General features: G+C 35.4%; 2 protein-coding genes across 3 annotated transcripts in view; one reads left to right on the plus strand and one right to left on the minus strand.

The window, feature by feature from the left end:
* Positions 1-6,550, plus strand: part of LIMD2 (LIM domain containing 2) — a 45,118-nt gene extending 38,568 nt beyond the window's left edge. The window contains exon 6 of the mRNA XM_087917353.1: positions 6,459-6,550. Within this exon, the coding sequence (XP_087773479.1) occupies positions 6,459-6,493 (35 nt within the window). The 3' untranslated portion in view covers positions 6,494-6,550. The remainder of the gene's footprint in view (positions 1-6,458) is intronic.
* The window catches only part of MAP3K3 (mitogen-activated protein kinase kinase kinase 3), a 56,791-nt gene that overhangs the window by 10,003 nt on the left and 26,236 nt on the right, over positions 1-20,552 (minus strand). Inside the window, exons 4-16 of one of the 2 annotated variants that reach the window (XM_026717265.2) lie at positions 19,171-19,211; positions 17,181-17,280; positions 15,956-16,069; positions 14,171-14,291; positions 13,051-13,184; positions 11,339-11,412; positions 10,933-11,000; positions 10,038-10,130; positions 9,125-9,316; positions 7,010-7,158; positions 3,825-3,956; positions 3,333-3,462; positions 1,881-2,058 (exon numbers count right to left, since the gene is read on the minus strand). In XM_026717265.2, coding sequence (XP_026573050.1) covers positions 1,881-2,058; positions 3,333-3,462; positions 3,825-3,956; positions 7,010-7,158; positions 9,125-9,316; positions 10,038-10,130; positions 10,933-11,000; positions 11,339-11,412; positions 13,051-13,184; positions 14,171-14,291; positions 15,956-16,069; positions 17,181-17,280; positions 19,171-19,211 — 1,526 coding nt within the window. The remainder of the gene's footprint in view (positions 1-1,880; positions 2,059-3,332; positions 3,463-3,824; positions 3,957-7,009; positions 7,159-9,124; positions 9,317-10,037; positions 10,131-10,932; positions 11,001-11,338; positions 11,413-13,050; positions 13,185-14,170; positions 14,292-15,955; positions 16,070-17,180; positions 17,281-19,170; positions 19,212-20,552) is intronic. The other variant, XM_087917335.1, reaches the window with a different exon arrangement.

The raw sequence follows: 20,552 nt of genomic DNA on the forward strand, positions 1-20,552 counted from the left end.
TACAAAATTTTTGTTTAAAGATATGTATTGAAGATCCTAGAGTGTAGCCAAATGAAATGCTGAAGGAAAAGAAATAGGGAAGGAAGAAAAAGACCCTGATAAAAAGTTAAGACTACAGTCACTAAAATCAAAGGAGGCACAAGAATGGTGTTTGTTACAGAAGCAGAAATAAACAGGACCAGAAGGATCAGAAATGCTGGTCACAATTAAATGAGCCGAAACTGTTCATATGGCAGACTTCCAGAAAAGTATGAATACAGGCCAGTAATGCAAGCCTTCTTGAAGGAGAAGTTTTATGAATGAAGTATTCTAACACAGATCAATAAAAGTGATTTATCTTCTAACTTACTTTATCTTAAAAAATAACTTTATAAAGATGCTGTAAACAAACGCTACTCAATAGTACAAATACATACATGAGTGCACATTGTGTTATGAAGCTGTTTTTTTTAATTTATTCTTTGTCTAAACTTCTTTAAACCATGAGAAAAATTATTGCACAGGAAAGACATTCCTAATATATCTTTTATTAAAAGCACACCAACTTGCAACAATGGATTTCTTCTGTAAAAATATGACCCACAGCACACGACATTGCATAAAGTTGACATTGCATTGCTTTTTGATTAGTGAAATATTAGATCCTTGAATGCTGGTGTTTACTTTAACAAATTAGGACCCATTATGTCCTAATTGCTGACCCAGAAAGCTAATAAAAAGTTAATTACAACTTGTTATTCTGCAGTTGCAGATGCCTTATGATAATGACAAGCTTGCTTGCCATGTTTGATCAGTGAATACAGAAACTGTATTTTGACACATCATAGTTTAACAGGTTATACTGAATTATTTTAAAGCAGCTGTCCCCAATCAATTGAAACCAACAGAAGAAATATAGTACTAGAAAGCGTGCAGGCTTTTGGAATAATAGATATAAAAAAATATAAAAAATACAATTTATAATGGGCAACCTGTGATTGCATGCAGTCCTCCTCCTTTTTGGCAACTCTCATTCGTGAGATTACCACATTTCTAAATCTTTGCTTTTCTTCTTAAGCATGTTACATTTAATAAATCAATTTTATTTATCATCATCAGCTTGATTCCCTGAAACAATTTATTATGGCTGACCCTTCTGTGCTATAATCATATCACCACCCTGCTTCTTACTGCTCCGAAAGACTGTTTTATTAAAACATGGCCTGTTCTGCTTTTTTAGCGTGGAATCTTTTGTGCTTGGATACTGAGAGAAAACAAGAAGCAAACGTTCCTGTCCACCTCTGCAACTCCATGACACATTTATTAATTAGAGATTTGGAGGACACTAGCCAAGAGTTGTTGTTCCTGCTGTTTTAATATCTCTCTTTTTTAATCTGATAGGGATATAGGAGATATATTGTGGGATATATTGTTTCAAAAGTAACCATCCAGAAAAAGTTTCGATAAGATAATATGCTTTAGTGATTTAAAAAACAGTCAAGTTTAAGCTCGGCAATTACACAGAAGGTTATGGCAATTCTTATCAGCATCTTCCAAAAATAAGCTGGTTGAGTGCTGACAGAATTAGCCATTGCAAATCCAGAAGGATGGGGGTGGCGGATACATCAGCATGCTTGGATGATTTCTGAGCTATTACAAAAGAAAGCAAAGTTGTGCAGCAAAGAAAAAGTAACATCCAGGAACACAGCACATTGAAAAGCATGGGAAAAAGAGTAGAGGGGGAAAGGGGAACAATAAATTAGCCTGGTGAACTCATTTATAGTTCACAGGAAAAAAAAGATTAATAAAATGCCAACTGGTTCAGAAATATTGTGGCAGAAAATTCCTTTTCTAGAAAGTAATCCTTTACACTAAACAAGCTGCACAAAGCTATTTCTCACCAGATGTCAGCTTTTCTTCCGTAGCCCTCTCCACTGATCACTTCTGGACTCATCCAATAAGGAGTGCCCGTGACAGAGCGGATGCCAGTGCCAGACATGCAGATGGTCTGCAGTCGCTTGCTAGCCCCGAAGTCTCCAAGCTTCACGTTGCCCACAGAATCTCTGAGAATATTGGCTCCTGGGTTGAAGTGGGTGTAGAGACGGAGAAGAAGAAGAAGCAGAAGTAGAAGCTGTTCAAGTATACAACTCTTAAGTATAGATTTATAAACCTTCACAGCTAGAACCTTGTTTAAAATGACTTGAGCTGCTCACAAATTAGCTTGTCACTGAGCCACCTTGCAACCTTAAATTCTAAAGATGAAGAGCTTTCTTTTTTAAAGATACACCCAAACCATCATTTTCTCAGCCCGTTACTGTACACTGTGACTCACAGAACATCACACTGCATAACCAATCTTTTTAAATTAGTGGAAATATTTAACCCTTAAATGTTGGTTTTTACTTTAACAAAATGTCTTTCCAAAGGTTTAACTTAGCTAATCATAAAACAGCTGCAGTGACTATTGTAGCCAGTCCCAAAACACTAAAGAAAGCTGATGAGATGTTCTCTACCATATTCTTTAGACCCCTTTCCCTCTTCCACATGCTCCTTGCCAATGCTCCGGCTTGGTTTTGTCCTTTCTCCCCCCAAGAGTGCAATTGTCAACCACTTTCATTTTCCAACCGTAACTATGTTCCTATCCTCTAAAAAAAATTAAAAAATTAAAATGTCAGATGAGTAAAATATATCAAGAGATGTACTTGTTACACTTTAAAGCTGACATTTTTAATAACCCCAAACCTAGTTTGAGATTATAGCATGAAAAATAATGCCTCCTGTAGTTTTCCAAGTGAAAATAACATGTTATGTTATTTCTTGTCCTTTAGACACTATTCACTGCAAAGTATACTTTTAGAAACAAAGAATAATGACTGTGTAAAGAATGGAGGATTTTGACTAATAAACGTACAAGAGGAAAAGATAAGTTTCATTCCTTATTGCATTCATCATTCTATTTTCAGATCTTGTCACCATGTTTGCACTGTTCCTTGATCTAGTCAACATGTCTTCAATTTGTCATTTCTCAATGTGATTAAAGTGCCGCAAAATATATAGTTGTTGTTTTCCCCATAAGTAAAACCAAGTTATTTTGTAATGCCAATTCATGATTTTTTAAGTATACCAGTAAATACATTTTGGAGAGAATTATAAGCACATGAATTCAATACCATCTAATCTATTGTTAATAGCATTTGTTCATTTATTGAACAGTGTTAGGATACTGATACTAATGCTACCTTGAAAACACATAGCTAATATTTACCACAGATAAGAGATATTTCCTTTCATCTATGACATAAATAAGCATAATAGAACATATGAACCCAGGTGGATTTTGGTGAATCTCTTACCTTTAATATCTCTGTGTACAATCATGTTGCTGTGAAGATAACAGACTCCTTCAAGAATCTGCCGAGTGTATTTTCGAGTAACATTTTCCGTTAGTGCACCATAGGCTTTCAGCTGATCTTTGACAGAACCCTTCACAGGAAAAGCAGGAAATATATATAAATATATATATTTACATCTATATATTTGTGCCTCCAAGTCAGTTTTGATTCCTAGTGACTACCTGGTACCTAGTTCATCTACTGCTCTTAGCAAGGTTTTTGGCTGTGGTTTGCTGTTGCCTTTTTCTCAGAACAGAGAATGACTGGCTCAAAGTCACCAGTTGGCTTGGAGCATAAGACAGGTTTCCAGGTTTCTAGCCAGGTGCCTTTCATCATTACACAAAACTGGCTTTCTAATGAAATTGAAGGGAATTAAAAAGTAATGAACTCTGTATCCTACTTAAATCTGAGATGGATTAAAACCACTTTCTAAAGAATCCATAGAACTCTTACCCCTGGCATGTACTCCATGAAAATGCTCAGGGTCTTTTCTGCTCGGTCTCTTAAACATCCATAATACTGAACAATCCGCTCATGCTGAAGGTTCTTCAGTAGCTGAATCTCACATTCCAATGCACTCACTTCCTACAGGCATAAGAATTGCCAGATTACCTTGAGAAAGACATAGGACAGTGACCTCCACATAAATGCCACTTTTTAGTGGAGGTAAAACTTAGGCAACCTAACCTAATAAATGATGGGTCATGAGAGTTCATCTTCTCTCTCCACCTCCTACACATTTGAAATTAAATATAATAATATTGCTATTTTTAAAGGACAATAACTGACATATCTGACATAAAACCTTAAATCCAATTCCACAAAGAGGAGAGTCTATAATATAACTGCAAAAGTGGTAATTTTTAGGTACTTGCTGCAACATTAAACTTTGCATTCTAATTTCTGAATGGCATAAGATGTCATTCATCTATTCCCATGCTGATTCATTTCTATTAGTGATGTAACCATTAACACTATCCAATTGCTAAACTACATAGATTTTTCAGTCAATCAATTAAGCCTGAAATTTCACAAAATACAATTTATTCACGTTATGCAAATGTGTTATAGCTGATATTTAAGAAGCAGTAGGCATTAATGACTAATGACTATATATATGTGTGTGATAGACAGATGTTGGAGTACTTTTTTGTGATGTGTTTGCTGTTTTCAGATTCTATCAAGCCTACTAGTAAAAAAATTACAACCCAATTATTTCTCTGCAGATAAGTTTTCATTTTAAAAATGGGGGAACATTACATTCTAATTAAAGTTTATGCTATACTAACAGTAGGCATTAACAATATCACCACAAGGCAGAATGAAATTTAGAAATTCTTAGATTTCATTTTAGAAATACCCCAAACTTCAGAAAAATCTTTAGGACAGTTTTGTGTTCCTTCCTCCCCTCAATTTCTCTTTTTATTTCGTATTTTATGTCTCTTTGAAACTTAATAAAGTTGAATAAATAAATAAAAATCTTTAGGACATAACGGTTGTGTGGGTACCTTATTGAAAATACTGTTTATGTCTTAATAAATCAGAATGTTATCAGATACATGCAAGCTTTTCTCTCCTGTTTTTCTGCCATCTCTATATATGAGTCTAGTATATAGTATTGTGCCCAATAAATCAGGATTTATAACCACACACTTTATCATAAAGATAGAACTATGATGCTGGCTTCTCTGGGTATAATAAATCATAATCCTAGATCTCAACATCATGTTTATACTGGTTAAATATGCCAGTATAAAAATGTTACCCTCTCTATAGCTACACTGTTCTGCCCTGGAGCAAGGTTGCTTTAAATAAGATCAAGCAAAGAAAACAGACCTGCAAGAGAAAAAGACATTAAATAATTATTTTTGTGGAGACTGCCAAGTCACCATCAAAGCATGGATTAAAAGCTACAACAAATTTGTCTGTCATTGGTTTACATATTTACAATTCAAGAAAGGTTTGAATTAGATTTTAAGTTATGGATTTGCCTTCACGAAAAATAAATTGGAAACTACTATGTGGTAATGATGAGCACATAATTACTAATGTTTATAAACTGTTTTTGAAATTGGAATGAAACATTGTAGGATTGAATGGGCATTTTTTGAATATAATGTTTGAACAATTGGAAAATATATGGAGAAAGGTTTTAAAATTTACCTTAAATTATAATTTTAAAGTTTTTTTTAAAATAAAATGATTAAATACCACTGGTATTTAATACTGAATAAATTGTCAAAATTTATATAGGTATATAGGTATTTCAAATGTAAATGTAAAGAAGGAACTTCTATGGTGGGTCTGAGACAAAGCAAAGATATATTACAGTACGATTCACATCTTAATACTTAAAGTGAACATAAAGATAAAGCCAGAGGCTTTTCTCTTAAGCTTAATGGACAAAGGGGGCAGGGATGGAACTTTAATGTTATAGATCAGGGGTGTCCAACCTTGGCAACTTTAAGGTGTGTGGACTTCAACTCCCAGAATTCCCCAGCCAGCTGGCTGGGGAATTCTGGGAGTTGAAGTCTACACACCTTAAAGTTGCCAAGGTTGGACACCCCTGTTATAGATGCTGATAGCAACAAGAATGACCTATGCACAAAGATGGAAAGATACTTTGATTCCTATAATGGATGACTGGTTGCAAAAGCTGATGGAGTTAACAGAGGTGGCTAAATTGACTGCTTTAATTGAAGAAAAAAAATACAGCTAACTTTGTTTCCTCCTGGAAACCACTTCTACACTTTGTGCTTGAGATGGAAAAAAATTGAAACTTCGACTTTGGGTTTTGCTGATTAGACAGATTTTTGTTATAGAAATGGCTAGTGGATATTGCTATGAAAAAAACAAAAAGTTGAGGCTATATGTTCTCTTATTCTATTGTACCTTTTATCCTAGACTTCCATTTTCTCTTCCCCTTTTCTTCATTTACTTTTCCATTATTTTCATTTTAGGGTATTTTATATTTTGATCACTAATAAAAAATTTAAAAGAGAAAAAAACCTACAAATCTCCTTACACTTTGTACTGCATTTCTTTCCTAAGCAAACTGTTACCTTGTCTCTATCTCCCTAACCACAGAAGGCCTGGAGTTAGAGCACAATAATCAGATGTAAGTCAACGTGCAAGTGGGGCTTAAAAGTTTGTGAACTCTTTTTAATTTTGAACCCCCTTCCCTCCTCAAATACAGTGTTTTGGATAATTTGCCTCAATAAATATATGAAAAAATATCATGTTTTGATTCATTTGTTTAAATGGGTTCTCTTCATCTAGTTTTACCACTTGGATGACTCATAAGTTGCGTTTTAGCTCATATTTATGCAGAAATATTGAAAATTCAGAGAGAGTTCACAAACTCTTAAGCAACACTGCAGCACTGTTTTATTCTGCTCTCAATGCATCAGTAAGTACAAGGAGAAAACAGGATTAAATGCCATTGCTGAGAGAGGCAAATAGGAGAACTAAGAAGCCAGTAATTTGAACCAGAAATTTGATTTAAAAAATGCTAAGTAAATGCCTTAATTGTGCCATGAGTAATTGCACCCTTGGATTGCAAAGTTTGCCATTATAGATCAGGAAAGTGGAAACTGAGGAATACAGAGGCATTTTAACATCAGTAGCTATGGAAATACCTTGCTTGTTTCGGGACTGTCTGGGTCAAACTGGACCTGTTTAGCTGCAAGTTCTCTGCCTGTATCTACATCATAGCATAGGTATACCCGGCCAAAGGCACCTTGTCCTAGGAGTTTCCCGCGTCGCCAGTTGACTGGAGCACTTGGAGCTGTCAAATACAAGTCATTTTCCAATTATAATTCTTTCCTAACCATGGCATCAACAATACTGATTTATATCAGATAATTTAATTGCTATAGTAGTAAGAAAGATAAAAATGTTTCCCATATGTAAATTACAAAAGCCTAATATCTCAGCTGAAAACTGTGACATGCAAATACATAACTTAAAATAATGCTGCAGTTAATTGATACTTGCTACTTCCAAGGAACACAGTCACATCAGCATTTGACAAATTTTCTATTCCAACACCCCCAAAGACCAGTTACACCATATCAATGATGATCTATCTTGGCACTCTTGTTAATGATTACCAGTAGCCTTTAAAGAAGCTTCTAAGGTCAACTAAGCTGCCATTCTTGATTGCTTAGAAAAAAAGAGGAAAATTCTGATCTTAATTATGAACAAGAAAGACAGAAACAAACTTATCCACATAGGTAAACTTCCAAAATTTCCTCTTGGAAATAATTGAAAGTTTGCAAAGTACTGAAATCTAGCAATATTTCTTTATCAAATTTAAAGCTATTTTTATAATGCTCACGTAAATAATTGTGCAATTTATTTAACCTTACTGAAATTTGGTGCATTGAAGAACAACTGCAAAATTGAATTCCAAATACACTGAAGAATAACCTTCACTATCCACAGCCAGTGACTGCAAAAATGAGAATTATAATCCACCACATCACATGGAAAGTATCAGATTGAGGTTAAGTTATTTTATAAGTTATAAATAATTGTTTATGGCAACAGAAATGCCCAATCTAATTTAATTCATAAAATTTACTCCCAGACAAGTTTAGGATTGGAGTTTTAGTGGACAACCAGTCAAATATGAGCCAGTATTGTACAGCAGTCGCCAAAAATGCTAACGCAATCTTAAATTGCATTAACAGAGGGATACAATCAAGATCAAGTGAGGTACTAATGCCACTCTATAAAGCCTTAGTAAGACCACACCTAGAGTACTGCATCCATTTTTGGTCACCACACTATAAAAAAGATGTTGAGACTCTAGAAAAAGTGCAGAGAAGAGCAACCAGGATGATTAGGGGACTGGAGACTAAAGCATATGAAGAACGGTTACAGGAACTGGGCATGGCTAGTCTAGTAAAGAGAAGGACCAGGAGAGACATGGTAGCAGTGTTCCAATATTTGAGGGGCTGCCACAGGGAGGAAGGGGTCAAGCTATTTTCTAAAGCACCCGAAGGCCAGACAAGGAATAATGGATGGAAACTGAACAAGGAGAGATTTAACCTAGAAATAAGGAGAAACTTTCTGACAGTGAGAACAATCAACCAATGGAACAGCTTGCCTTTGGAAGTTGTGAGAGCGCCATCACTTGAGACTTTCAAGAAGAGATTGGACTCCATCTGTCAGAAATGGTGTAGGGTCTCCTGGTTGGGCAGGGGGTTGTACTAGATGATCTACACAATGCCTCCCAACCCTGATTATCTGTAATCTGTTATAAATGCATTTGGGCAAATGTTCTATTTTATTTAGGGAATACCCTTACATTTTTTTTTATCCTAGCTATTCAAAACCCCTTCCCACACTGGAATATGGTTGAAATAAACTCTCCATTCTCAGTCTACAGAACACATAGCAAGTAACAAAAGTATATAATTTTAATGAACATAGTCTTTCCATAAAAAGCTTTCTATCCATTATTCCAAAAGAGAAAGCACCTCACACAAATGTTGCTTTTCTAATAATACCAAATTTCCATTGTAAAAGTTAATAAAAAGAGGATTTCTCTATTTTCTTCCAGATCGTATACCTGTAGAGCAGCTTCTATTATATGTTTTATTCGCTCTGTTAAAAAAATCCCATCTATTATTGCAAGCAACATAGCATTCGATGGTAATCCTAATAGTTCATTAATGCTAAAAATTTACCATGGTCTGTTTTGAAAGAATTAATAAATATTCCTGAATTTGGAAGCTTCAACTTACATTTAGTTGGGATGTTTCTCTCCTGCACAGTGAGTGCATTCTCACTGTCAGCACTCCACATACGACCACAGGTGTCTAGATACTGAACCGTCAGACCAAGGTTCTCCCCATTGGTGCTTAAGGAACGGCTTGATGGTACCAGTGTGAAGAGGTTGCCTTGTTGGCGCCGAATGCGAGGAAATGTTCTACGGCCTGCATAGTTAAGATCTACCATGAAAACAAGCTAAATACTTCACTCAAATGACTTAATTCAACAAAGCAGAGGTGGGAGTAACACCTGAAAGTTCAATGAAACATTGAAGTTCAATGAAATGTACAAGAAATCAAATGTGATTATTTTCTCTGCAAGGAAGAATAAAAATGAACATACACTGAACAATTCTACTTTAAGATTATGCAGACTAATCTTATGCTAATCTGAACAACGTGCCATATATATTGGCAGGTATAGGAGAGAAGGAGAGGAAAACCAAAGTCTTTTTGCTGCTAAAAATGGGTTCCTCACAGAATCATCTATGAATCCATTTTTAATTGCCCAACAAATTACAAATATAAGCACTGTTTTAGAGATAGCAAAAAGAGGTTGCTTATAAGGTATTTTTTTTCATACCCTTATAACCCTGGAACAGTCAGGAGCTCCACATCTCGAATTAACACAGTCCTCCTTTCCTAACTCTCTCTCTCTCTCTCTCTGTCTCTTTTTTTTAGTAAATGTAATGAAGTAAAAGCAAGGACACAAATTTGTTTTGCTGGTACGTTTTCCTCTGCTGCCTCCTCCTCCTCCTATTTTCAAGCTATTTAAAAAAAGATGAGGGGAGAAAAGGGGTTGGCAACCGATGAAGCAGAAAACTCTTACAGTGTGTTGTGAAGTAGTAATCCTATTACTAAGTTTAAAAAGCGATTGCACACCCACCATCATTGTAATCTTTATACTGCATAGAGACATGGTAACGCCGAGGGTAAGTCCCACTTTTCTCAGCTTTATCAAAGATTTGATTCTCACGATCTACAATAAAGAAGCAAAAATTACATTATCACACATGCATCCACACAGAGATAATTTCAAAAAATATATATATTGCCACAGGTGGTATGAAGAGAAAAAAAGAGAAACCACTGACTTTACCATGGGAAGAAGACCTCCAAAGGAGGTTTATGGGAGGTGAAGTGGGAGGCCTGGCACTGGGCAGTTCAGGCTTCACACATCTACCCATCTACCCACCCATCCATCCAGGCAATGAGCTCTATCCAACACACTTTCTTCCTCCTATTTTCTCCACAACAATAACAACCCTGCTCAGGGAGTGACTGATCCAATGCCCATAGTCACCCACCTGGCTTTCATGGCTAAAGTGGGACTTGAAAGTCAGAATAAACAGAATAAAAAAGTTGGAAGGGGCCTTGGAGGTCTTCTAGTCCAGCCCTCTGCTCAAGCAGGAGACCCCATTTTATTTCAGACAAAGGCTGTCCAGTCTCTTTTTAAAGACCTCCCTTAAAAAAAAACTTAAAAGATTTCCCACTTTCTAGTCTAGTCTGGTATATTAACCACTAGACCAAAATGGTTCTTAATCACTAGATTCAATCTGTTACAGTAAAAAAGGAATCAGACATATAGGCATGATTTAGTTTTTCAACTATCTCTGTTATCCTATTACAGATGGTTGTTAACATCTACCAAACATCTACCAAACATACTAACTGTACATTTGAATATTGCTTAGCAAAAAACAAATGCAATAAACACACTACTGAAAAGTTCACTTGTTCCTTTTATTTGCCAGCAACTATCAGTGTAGATAACATCTCACCTGAGAAATCTTGCCTATTATCTGGAAAGCTCTGGGCTCTGGACATGCAGGATTTTCGGAATGAAAGGCTATTTTGAAAAGTACAATAGAAGAACACAGTCTTACATGTTATAAAGGCATGACTTCCAAAGTATTCTCTCTGTGTGATGTTCTTGTTACATTTTACATTTTTTAAATTTTACAGACAAAACAATATATAACTATTGCGTAATTGTGTAGGAAAATAAACATAATAATTCAAAAGTCTGCTTATGACATGTTTATTTATTATGTTCTATCTTATTTCCCCCCCTCTATATTTTCAGCCTAACTATATAGGCAATATAGTTAAAAATTAATAGTTTAGTATTTAAAGTAATGGAGAAATTACTACAGAATTCCTATCGACAGTTCTTGCTGTCAATACCTTTCTCCTGGCTGGCTCAAGGACTGACAACTACCAGATAGGGAGTTTTCAGCACTGCTTAAGGGATCCAACATCTAGAACAGAAGATTACAAAAGCTCAGTTAAATTTAGCCGAGGGCTGGAAGGACAGAATACAAAATTGAATTCAGAGATTTTAAGTTAATTTCATTAAAACTGACAAAGATTAATTATGTGGGACTTTTTTTTTAGAATCAGGCATGTGCTCAGTTGATAGTATTTCCATCTATTATATGTCACCATAAGAAAAACTACAGCCTGTAAGTAGCAACCAATTTGATACTCGAGTCAAAATGTTTTTACACTGGTAGCGGGGTGGGTGGCGGGGTGGGGAAGCACACTTATGCATTCCCATCCATTTCTTCTACATATACACATTTTTCCAGTCAATGGTGCTAAGAGAAAGGAAGAGGAGGACTAGGTTTCTTCTTCCCTTCTAACATCTTGAGCAGAAGTACTGAACTGATGGAAAGAAGAAAGGAGATTTGTGGCTTACACTGTCTCTCAACAACCTTGAAGCAATGTATCTCCTAGCAATGCGAGAGAATTTCTCTCCTAACAATGCTATGTAATACCGTCAGGTTCTAAATGACAGTGAAATTCAGAAACCTAGGGGTTTTCTTCTTCCTGACAGCAATGCCATCCCTTCCAACCATATCGACCAGGATCACAGGGAGAAACAAAAAACCAGATCACTGAATTTTAGTATGGGAAGATTTTTGGCATGTCACCAGAGGGATGAAGGGAGTCTTGAATTTTGTTATCAAGTATAGAGTGAAATTTTCCTATTACAGGTAATTGTGAAAACTATATTGATTCTTACCTCTAATTGATAATACTGATCACTTGGCTTAAGGAGAAAACAGAAGAAACAGAAGAAACTGGAGTTTGGCAGGACCTCCCTAATGATATATGAATTTCCTAGATGTGCATAACCAATACCCCCATCCCAACTTTTAATATACAAATGGTCCTCAGCATGTCAACATTTCTATGAGAAAACAAAGAATCAATTCCTAAAGCTAAGATTAAAAAAAGTTAGTACTATATAAAATGCAGGTTTACATATACATATATACACATGAAAACATTAAACATGCTGGGTATGGCCTGCAGCTCTCTAGGAAGATAATTATATAACATGCAGAAGGTCCCATGTTTGAGATTTGGCATCATCACCACATAAGAAAATGATTCCTCTGAAGCCCAAGGCCTTTGACTGTAGTTTCCAAACACTTTCCAAAGTTGATGCTGAATAATATTACTGTACCAAAAACAGGGAAATAGTAAATATCCAGGACATACTCACCTCAATTGCATTTAAGTAACCAAATCCAATCTAATTTTAATCCAAATTCAGTCCACTTTCTGAAATGGACTCCCAACATACTACCAAATGTAGCCAGCCACTGGTATAAAGAAAGTAGTACATCCTTGATGCAAAATAAGAGAAACTCATTGTTGCTAATTGGCATGAGTGGTAATATAATATGTAGGAAGAAAGATTACTGGTTTGTTTTGATCTGTTTGAATGTAAGATAATTTGCTAAGTAGCATACAAGAAGCTCAGTTGAAGAAATTAATAGACATTGCAAGATGTATTTTTAAACATATTTTAATCTCACTTTTTGTATTGATAAGTATATATTGTATAGATATTTTTATATTGATAAATTCTTTGAACATCAACTTACACTTTGTTCATTGGTCTCCGGTATAAATTCTCCTTCACTGTTTATGCTGGTATAGGACCCCTGGCGAGCAATTCGCTGCTGTCTCTCTGGGACGTATCCTGGTGGGGGTGAACTTCGACCTGTATTCTGAGAACCTGAAGATTTAATTATGCTTATTAAATGGCTGCAGAAGATAAAGGACATCGGAAAAGAAAGTGATACATTTTGCTGATGCATTTCAAACAAACTTGAACAATAGATCTTACAATAAGCGAGACATTTACAAGATTCTGTATGTGTGATTCATCTGATGACAATTTAAGCAAGCACTCTGACAATGCAGAGTGATGTGACTTTATAAATGGAAAAAGGGAAAATATGCAAATAAAAATTACAAGAAAAATCTTTAAGAAACAGAGGAACAACTCCATTCTTCAACAATGCATTCGTCATCAATAACCTACTTACTTGTCACTTCCAAGGCAGTGATAGTCAGCAAAGAAGAGTATAAATCTTAAAAGCAATTGCCAAGTTCATAGACATAAGAGCCCTATCCATTTCCTCAGGTTCAATAGGTTGAAACAGCTACTATTCCCAAATAACAGGGCAAGACAACACTCCAGGTATCTCCACAGGTTCTGTGCAAATGCTGACATCTAACTGAATGCTCTTCAAATGGCATTACAATTAATGATTTAATTGCTTTATATTTTTGTGCATAGGCTATGGATGAGAGATATGATATCATATAAAATTAAATAAAATTCAAACAGCTAGCACTGGAAGACAGGAAGTTATGAATAGAACAGCGACTGGAAAGGAAACAGACGGCAAGGAAAGGAGTTATCCTTTTTTTAAAAAGAAATTTTTTTTATGGATGTGGTTCAGAATGGATATGGATGGAAATGGCTGCAAAGCCATAATTTTTAGTCCACATAACTATTAATAGTAGAGATGTGAAGGAGGAAAGAGTGAAAAAAGAAAGATAAGAGTTTATAGCATAAGGGAAAAATTAAGGATTGTCTAGGAGCTAGATACATTTTGGGTAGCTAATAACAGAACATGAAGATAACAAGCCACAAATCAAAAGAGCTCATTATTATTTATGGTCATTAATGCAGTGGAAGATTAATACACTCACTGATGGACAGGTGTCTGCTTCGGGTTTCAAGTGGCTGGTAGGCAGTGTTTACATCTCCCATAGATTGGGAAGTTTTGATTCTGACTTGCTTTGGCATCCCTGAATGGGACGAGAGACTGATCTGTTAAAAACAAAATGAGACCAGTAAGATTTAAACAACTTAGGATCTGAAGGTTAGAATGTTTTAGTTTTAAAAAAACGATGAGAATGAAAAAAAAATAAGCAGAATGGCATTATTAATCTGTGACTAAAAGTAAAATCAAAATGGTTATTTCTACCTGTGCTGAGGAGTTAAATTACATCATGATAAATTCAGAATATTAATTTTGAGCTAGACAAATACTGGATAGGAACCATAGTTAGAATGCTATGGAAGTCTGGATCTGTGTTACAGCCTACAACAACTTGTTAAAGACCTGACAAGACAATGCACAAGATATTTACAAAAGACCAGGCACATTCTGAGTGCAGAACTAAATGCATTTACTAAGGATTCCTCACTATAATATTAAAATTAATGAGCGATATGTCAGTATACAAGAGATTATGAGCTGGGATAGCCATAACAACAAGTCAGCTAATGGGAACAGTTTGGTGACTACAAAATAACACCTATTGTGAGCCATGTCAGACGGCTCGTAGTCTAGGCCTGGCCTAGGCTAATTGGTCTGCATAAATATAGAGCTTTTGTGAGTTCTGAGTTCTGGTGGTTCTGATTGCTTCTTGTTCTTGTTCTTGTACTTGCTAGCATGTTGCAAGAGCTGCATGGGTATTGTTTCATGCAATACCCATGCAGGTATTGCATGAAGCATCATGGTTTATATTATTGTATATAAACAAGTTTCTTCTATAAATGAATACTGCTAGATTATTTACTTGTGTACTGGTTGGATTGCTGCAAACTGTCAGGACATCTTCTTAACAAAGATCCCATGATATATCTGAAAGTTTATATATTTTATTAAATATAATGGCATATAAATAAATTCAAACTGAGGTTCAAAGGTATTCTGAAATAGAATTCTCAGTACTTTACAGTCTAAATATTATCTGAATTTGGAAGGCACTAGTAGAAGCAATTGGCAAATTACTTGTAGCCCTAATAAGTAAAAATTGAATTTTTCAAAGGCAAGCAAAAACTACTTTTTAAACAATGAAAGATATATAACCAATTGCTAAATTTTAAATTATTTTAGCATTTATATTATCAAGTTAATTCTATTATGACAGGAGGAATTGATCTGCTACCCTCGAGATACTAGCGATTATAACTCTCATAAATCCTAAAGTTAATGTTATCAGCAAACAAAACAGTGAATGAAATCAAATTAATGCATTCTACAATATAGAATTAATAGTTAAATTATTAAGAGATTCAAAACTTAACAAGGCTTTAAATGTATGTATCACTATGAAGTAAAGATCACAACACAGCCTGAACATGTGGAACAATACGGAAGAAAAACTGAAAATCAATCAATGCAATATTTGATGTAGAAAATACTTTCCTTGCTTTCTAGCCAGGAATTCCTACCGTGCCAATATTTGGGGGTTTATCATAACCTGTAATTTCCTTACAAACAACTTCAAGATGAACAATCAGTGATGACCAGAAATAGGATGGAAGACCAAGAAATTATGTGATACTTTGTTTCTGTTTCAAGCAGCATAGTAAAGAATCTTTTAGTGAGTCAGTAATTAATACCAGTTAATGAACAATAATTTGTTGTGATGATCACAACAAATGTGAAACTGAAATAAACAGATTACACTGCTTTTACTCACATGATTTTTATCCTGAGACAGTAGTAATATTCTAAGGCTTTTCACATTTGAGCTTCGGTCTAACAGATCTATTGCCTTATCAAGGTCATCTTGACTTTTCAAAGGAATAGATAACTGCAAAGAATAAATAGAGACAATGGAGTTAGTAAATCTGAATAGCAACAAGGGACTTGTTGAACAAGGGAACAGCAAGACAACACTGACCCTTAAACTGCTTTATGCTATATGGATTTGAAATAACCAGAATTTATGTAAGGAAAACATATATAAACTGTAAAATGGTGAAACTATTCCTTCAGATATATTTCAAACTATTTATTTTGCATGAAGGACACAATTCAATTATCACCTTTTTAAGTTATTTCTACAAGCATTTTCCTAAACTGATATCCAGAAAACCTATTCCTTTGAATTTATTTTAAGAAGAGTGTGGAAGAGAAATGAAGTCAATTTTAATATAAAAATCAGTTTAGCAATTTCAAATTTTTAAAGATTTCCATATTTTATTATACCTTTTTCCCAATAAGTGAAGCAGATTTCTTCAAATAGACACTTTCTGTACTATCTGAACCAGCGGTCACCAACTGGTGGGCCGTGAGAAAATTTTGATGGGCTGCAGAGAAATCTCACCCCCAGAGCACCCCACAAAGCAATTAACCCAGGTTGCATAGAAACACAAGGCTGCGGATTTCTTGCTTTCTAGCTAGTCTTTAGATCTTTGGCTTAGCACAGCCGAACCTTCCTTAGGACTGAAGGTTTGCTTGCAAGCAAATTCAGTGCAGACTCACGGCAAGCAAATTTGAGAGACTGAGCTAGCTGATGGCAGATAGATCTCTGAATGAATCTGTGATTCTGTGAGCAACTCAATCTGCCTGCTTTGCCTGATTTTGGGTAAAGTTGCTCTTTTTTTATAAAAAATTCAATATTTATATAAATATTTATAATATTTACATACAAGCCGTGCCCAGCCAGTCACGTGATCACCAAGCCACACCCACAAATTAGGCCAGGAGAGTCACAAATACTATTTGCAGAGGTGGCTTTTGGTGCCACAGCCTTACATTTTCTGAGCAGGCACTTACATGTACAAAAGATACTTTTATTGAAACAAAAGCATTTACTTCTGAGTCGCTTGCTCATCCTATTGTTTTTATTTTTTTAGATAGAACTAAACTTAACCCTGTTAGAAAGGAATAAAAACACACTATATAGTGTAAGTTACTACCTCATTATTCATGTAGTAGAGATCCAGTGGCTGCCCAAAAGCTGTTTTCACTTTCTGCTGAACATCCTCATAGCGGACAGGCCGGATAAAGGGGATAATTCTGGATGGGACACCAAAATATTGATTATGGCAGCAAAATGGGCTCTACATACTTCATGTAACAAAATGGTTTGGGCAGTGTATCAAACCTTTCCCCTTCTTTTTCTTCCTTTCTTCTAAATTGTTAACGTACTGATCTTTGCTAATATTTATGAATTCTCTCTATTTTTATAGGCAGTCCCTCTACCTTGGATTCTGTTATTTACGTATTTTTTATTGTTTAATCTTAAACATTTCAGTACAGATCTGATTCAGCTTAAAGAAGATAACTGCAATAGAGTCAGGTTAGTCTATATTGGGACAACGATAGCGTTTTGGGGGGCAATAGAGTCAGGTTAATCTATATTGGGACAATGATAGCGTTTTGGGGGGCATTTTTGGTCACTGTACTCCACACACTGAATTTGAAATGAAACACTCACAATGTAAGCAAAAGTGAAGACTTTCAGTTTTAATTAAAGGATTTGACAAAAGTGCAGCTGTTAACCATTGAGGAATATCACACACACACACACACAAACACACACACACACATGAATAATCAATGTGAGGTCCAAAGAGATGTCTATGCAAGTGAAAGAGGCTATCGTTAGGCTGAAAGGAAGAAGACAAAATAATTCCATCAGAGATTGCAAAAGCATTGGGAGTGGCCAAAACAACAGTTTGCCATTCTTAAAAAGAAGCAATTAACTGGCAGGCTCAGCAACACCAAAGAAGGCCTGGAAGACCACAAAAATGGATGACCGCAGAATTCTGTCAGTAGTGAAGAAAAACTCTTTCATAATGTTAAGCCAGGTCCAGAACATTCTTGAAGAGGCAGGAACCTCATTGTCCAAGTCTACAATCAAATGACAGCTTCATGAGAGTAAATATAGAGGTGGAAGCCAAAGGTAATATTCAAGAAGAATTAGACTTTGCCACCTAAAAAAGCCTGCCCAATTCTGGAATAAAATTCTTTGAACTTCAATGAAATGAAGATTAACTTGTACCAGAAGGAATGAGAAAAGTCTGGAGAAGAAAAGGAACAACTCATGATCCAAAATATACCACATCATCTGTCAACACATTTTATCACAGGGTCACGTATCGCTGCCAGTGAAACCAGGTCACTGGTATTTATTGATGACCTGGCTGCTGATAAAAATAGGAGGATGAACTCAGATGTGTAGAAGGCTGTATTCTCTGCTTAGATTCAGCCAAATGCTAAAAAATCTGATAGGATGGCGCTTCATATTGCAGATGGATAATGACACATAACATAGCACAAGCAAAGTTGCCAAGAGTTTCTCTTGGTAAAAAAAAAAATCAAGGTGGCGGGATATTCTTCACTGGCCAAGTCGGTCACCTGATCCGGTGCAATAGAAGGTTCACTTACTGAAGGCAAGACTGAAGACAGAAAAATCCACACACACACACACACACACACACACACAAAACAACAGCTGAAAGCAACTGCAGTAAAGTATGTCAAAGAGGAAATTCAGCATTTCTCATGTACATGGGTCCCAGAAATTCAGGCAGTCATTGACTGCAAAGGATTTCCATTCAAATATTAAAAACAATCCTTATATTTGTAGTTCTGTTAGTTGTTATTTCTAAGCCACCATAAATGGGAGTGAGTGTATTAAAACAGCTGTCATTTTTCAATAGTTAATGCTACACTTTTGTCAGACCCCATGAATTAAAGCGGGTAGTCTTCCTTTCACTCATATCTTGAGTTTCATTTCAAATACAATGTGGTGGTGTGCACAGAGGCCAAATACTAAAAAACTTATCACTGTCCCAATACATACAGTCCTGACTGTATATCTGAATTGCAGTAAGATATATATATATATATAAAACAAATAATAATAATAATGATAATAATGATGATAATAATAATACTTACCGCCTTTCCCCATTATGTTCAAACTTTATCCTGATGTCACTCTGCCAAAACAAAATTATTCATATTACCTATTAAATACTTTGATAATTTTTATTCAGTTTATAATTAAGGTATCTCAGAGGAAATTTAAATGTGTTACTAGTCGCCCAGCATAGAACCCAATAAAAACAATTAAAATCATATACAGACAGGTCAGGCTAAAACAATTGTAACAAGAAACTACAACAGGGTTCCCCAAATACATAGTTCTAGATCTGAGACCAAAGCCAGGTTCAAGAGCTTTCCAGAATGCCAGGACAAAGGGTACTGCCTGTAACTTGGAGTGGGGGAGATCTGTTTCAGAGGGCAGGGATTAAGACAGAGAAGGTATACTTCCTGAATACCTAAGATGACAATGTTTAATAGTAGGGATGTGGAGCAGGCCACTCTTCCGGAATATACCAAGTGGGCAGAGACAATTGGAGATAGACAGATTCTCAGGTATGTAGACCTTAAGTCATGCAGAGCTTTATAGGTAATAACTAGCATTTTGAATTGTACTTGGAAGTTGACTGACAACCAATGCAGATTTCATAGCAGCAGTGATACATGGACATATTCAACAGTGCCTGTTATTGGTTGCGCCATTACAGAAGCTGCAGCTTCTGGATGGAAAACAAGCTCCATGTAGAACACTGGAATAATCCAGTCATGAAATCACCAGGGCACGAGTAACTGTGTGAAGGATTTCTGATTATTTATTAAATAATTACTTATTAAACAACTGATTCCCACAACACTGTCAAACTATTTAGAAAGGCAGTATTATCATCATTCTCATCCTCCCTATTACCTATCTCCTTATCTTCTCATGACTATAACTTTGTTGCTTGTATCTTACAATTTATATTGTTTAGTATCCTAGTATGATTTATGTTGATTGCTTATTTAGTATCCATGACTATCACTAATTGTTGTATCTAAGGTTTTATAATGAATGTATTTTTACAATGACTATAATAACAATCTATCACTATTATTGTACATATACTGAGAGCTTATGCACCAGAGAAAATTTTTTGTGTGTCTTATCACTTGGCTGATAAAGAATTCTATTCTATTCTTATCAAACTTACATGCTGCCATCTTAGCTAAATGTGACTCTAGCAACAAGATAACATTAAAACAATAAATATTAACATTAAGATTGACTTAAAAATGAACAAAGATGGAAAGGAAGAGAATAAAATTGCACAGGGGGAGGGAGTGGACATGGCACAACTAGTACACAAGATAAATCTGTATGAAGGCTTCCTGGCAACAATTGCCATCAGCTCTTTGATTCTTTGATTTTATGATTAAATTAATTCACCAACCCAATCCAGGTTTCTGAAAAGTATCTG

Source organism: Pseudonaja textilis, chromosome Z (genome assembly GCF_049901715.1).
Source record: "Pseudonaja textilis isolate UNSWEBS1 chromosome Z, rPseTex1.2, whole genome shotgun sequence".
NCBI lineage: Eukaryota > Metazoa > Chordata > Lepidosauria > Squamata > Elapidae > Pseudonaja > Pseudonaja textilis.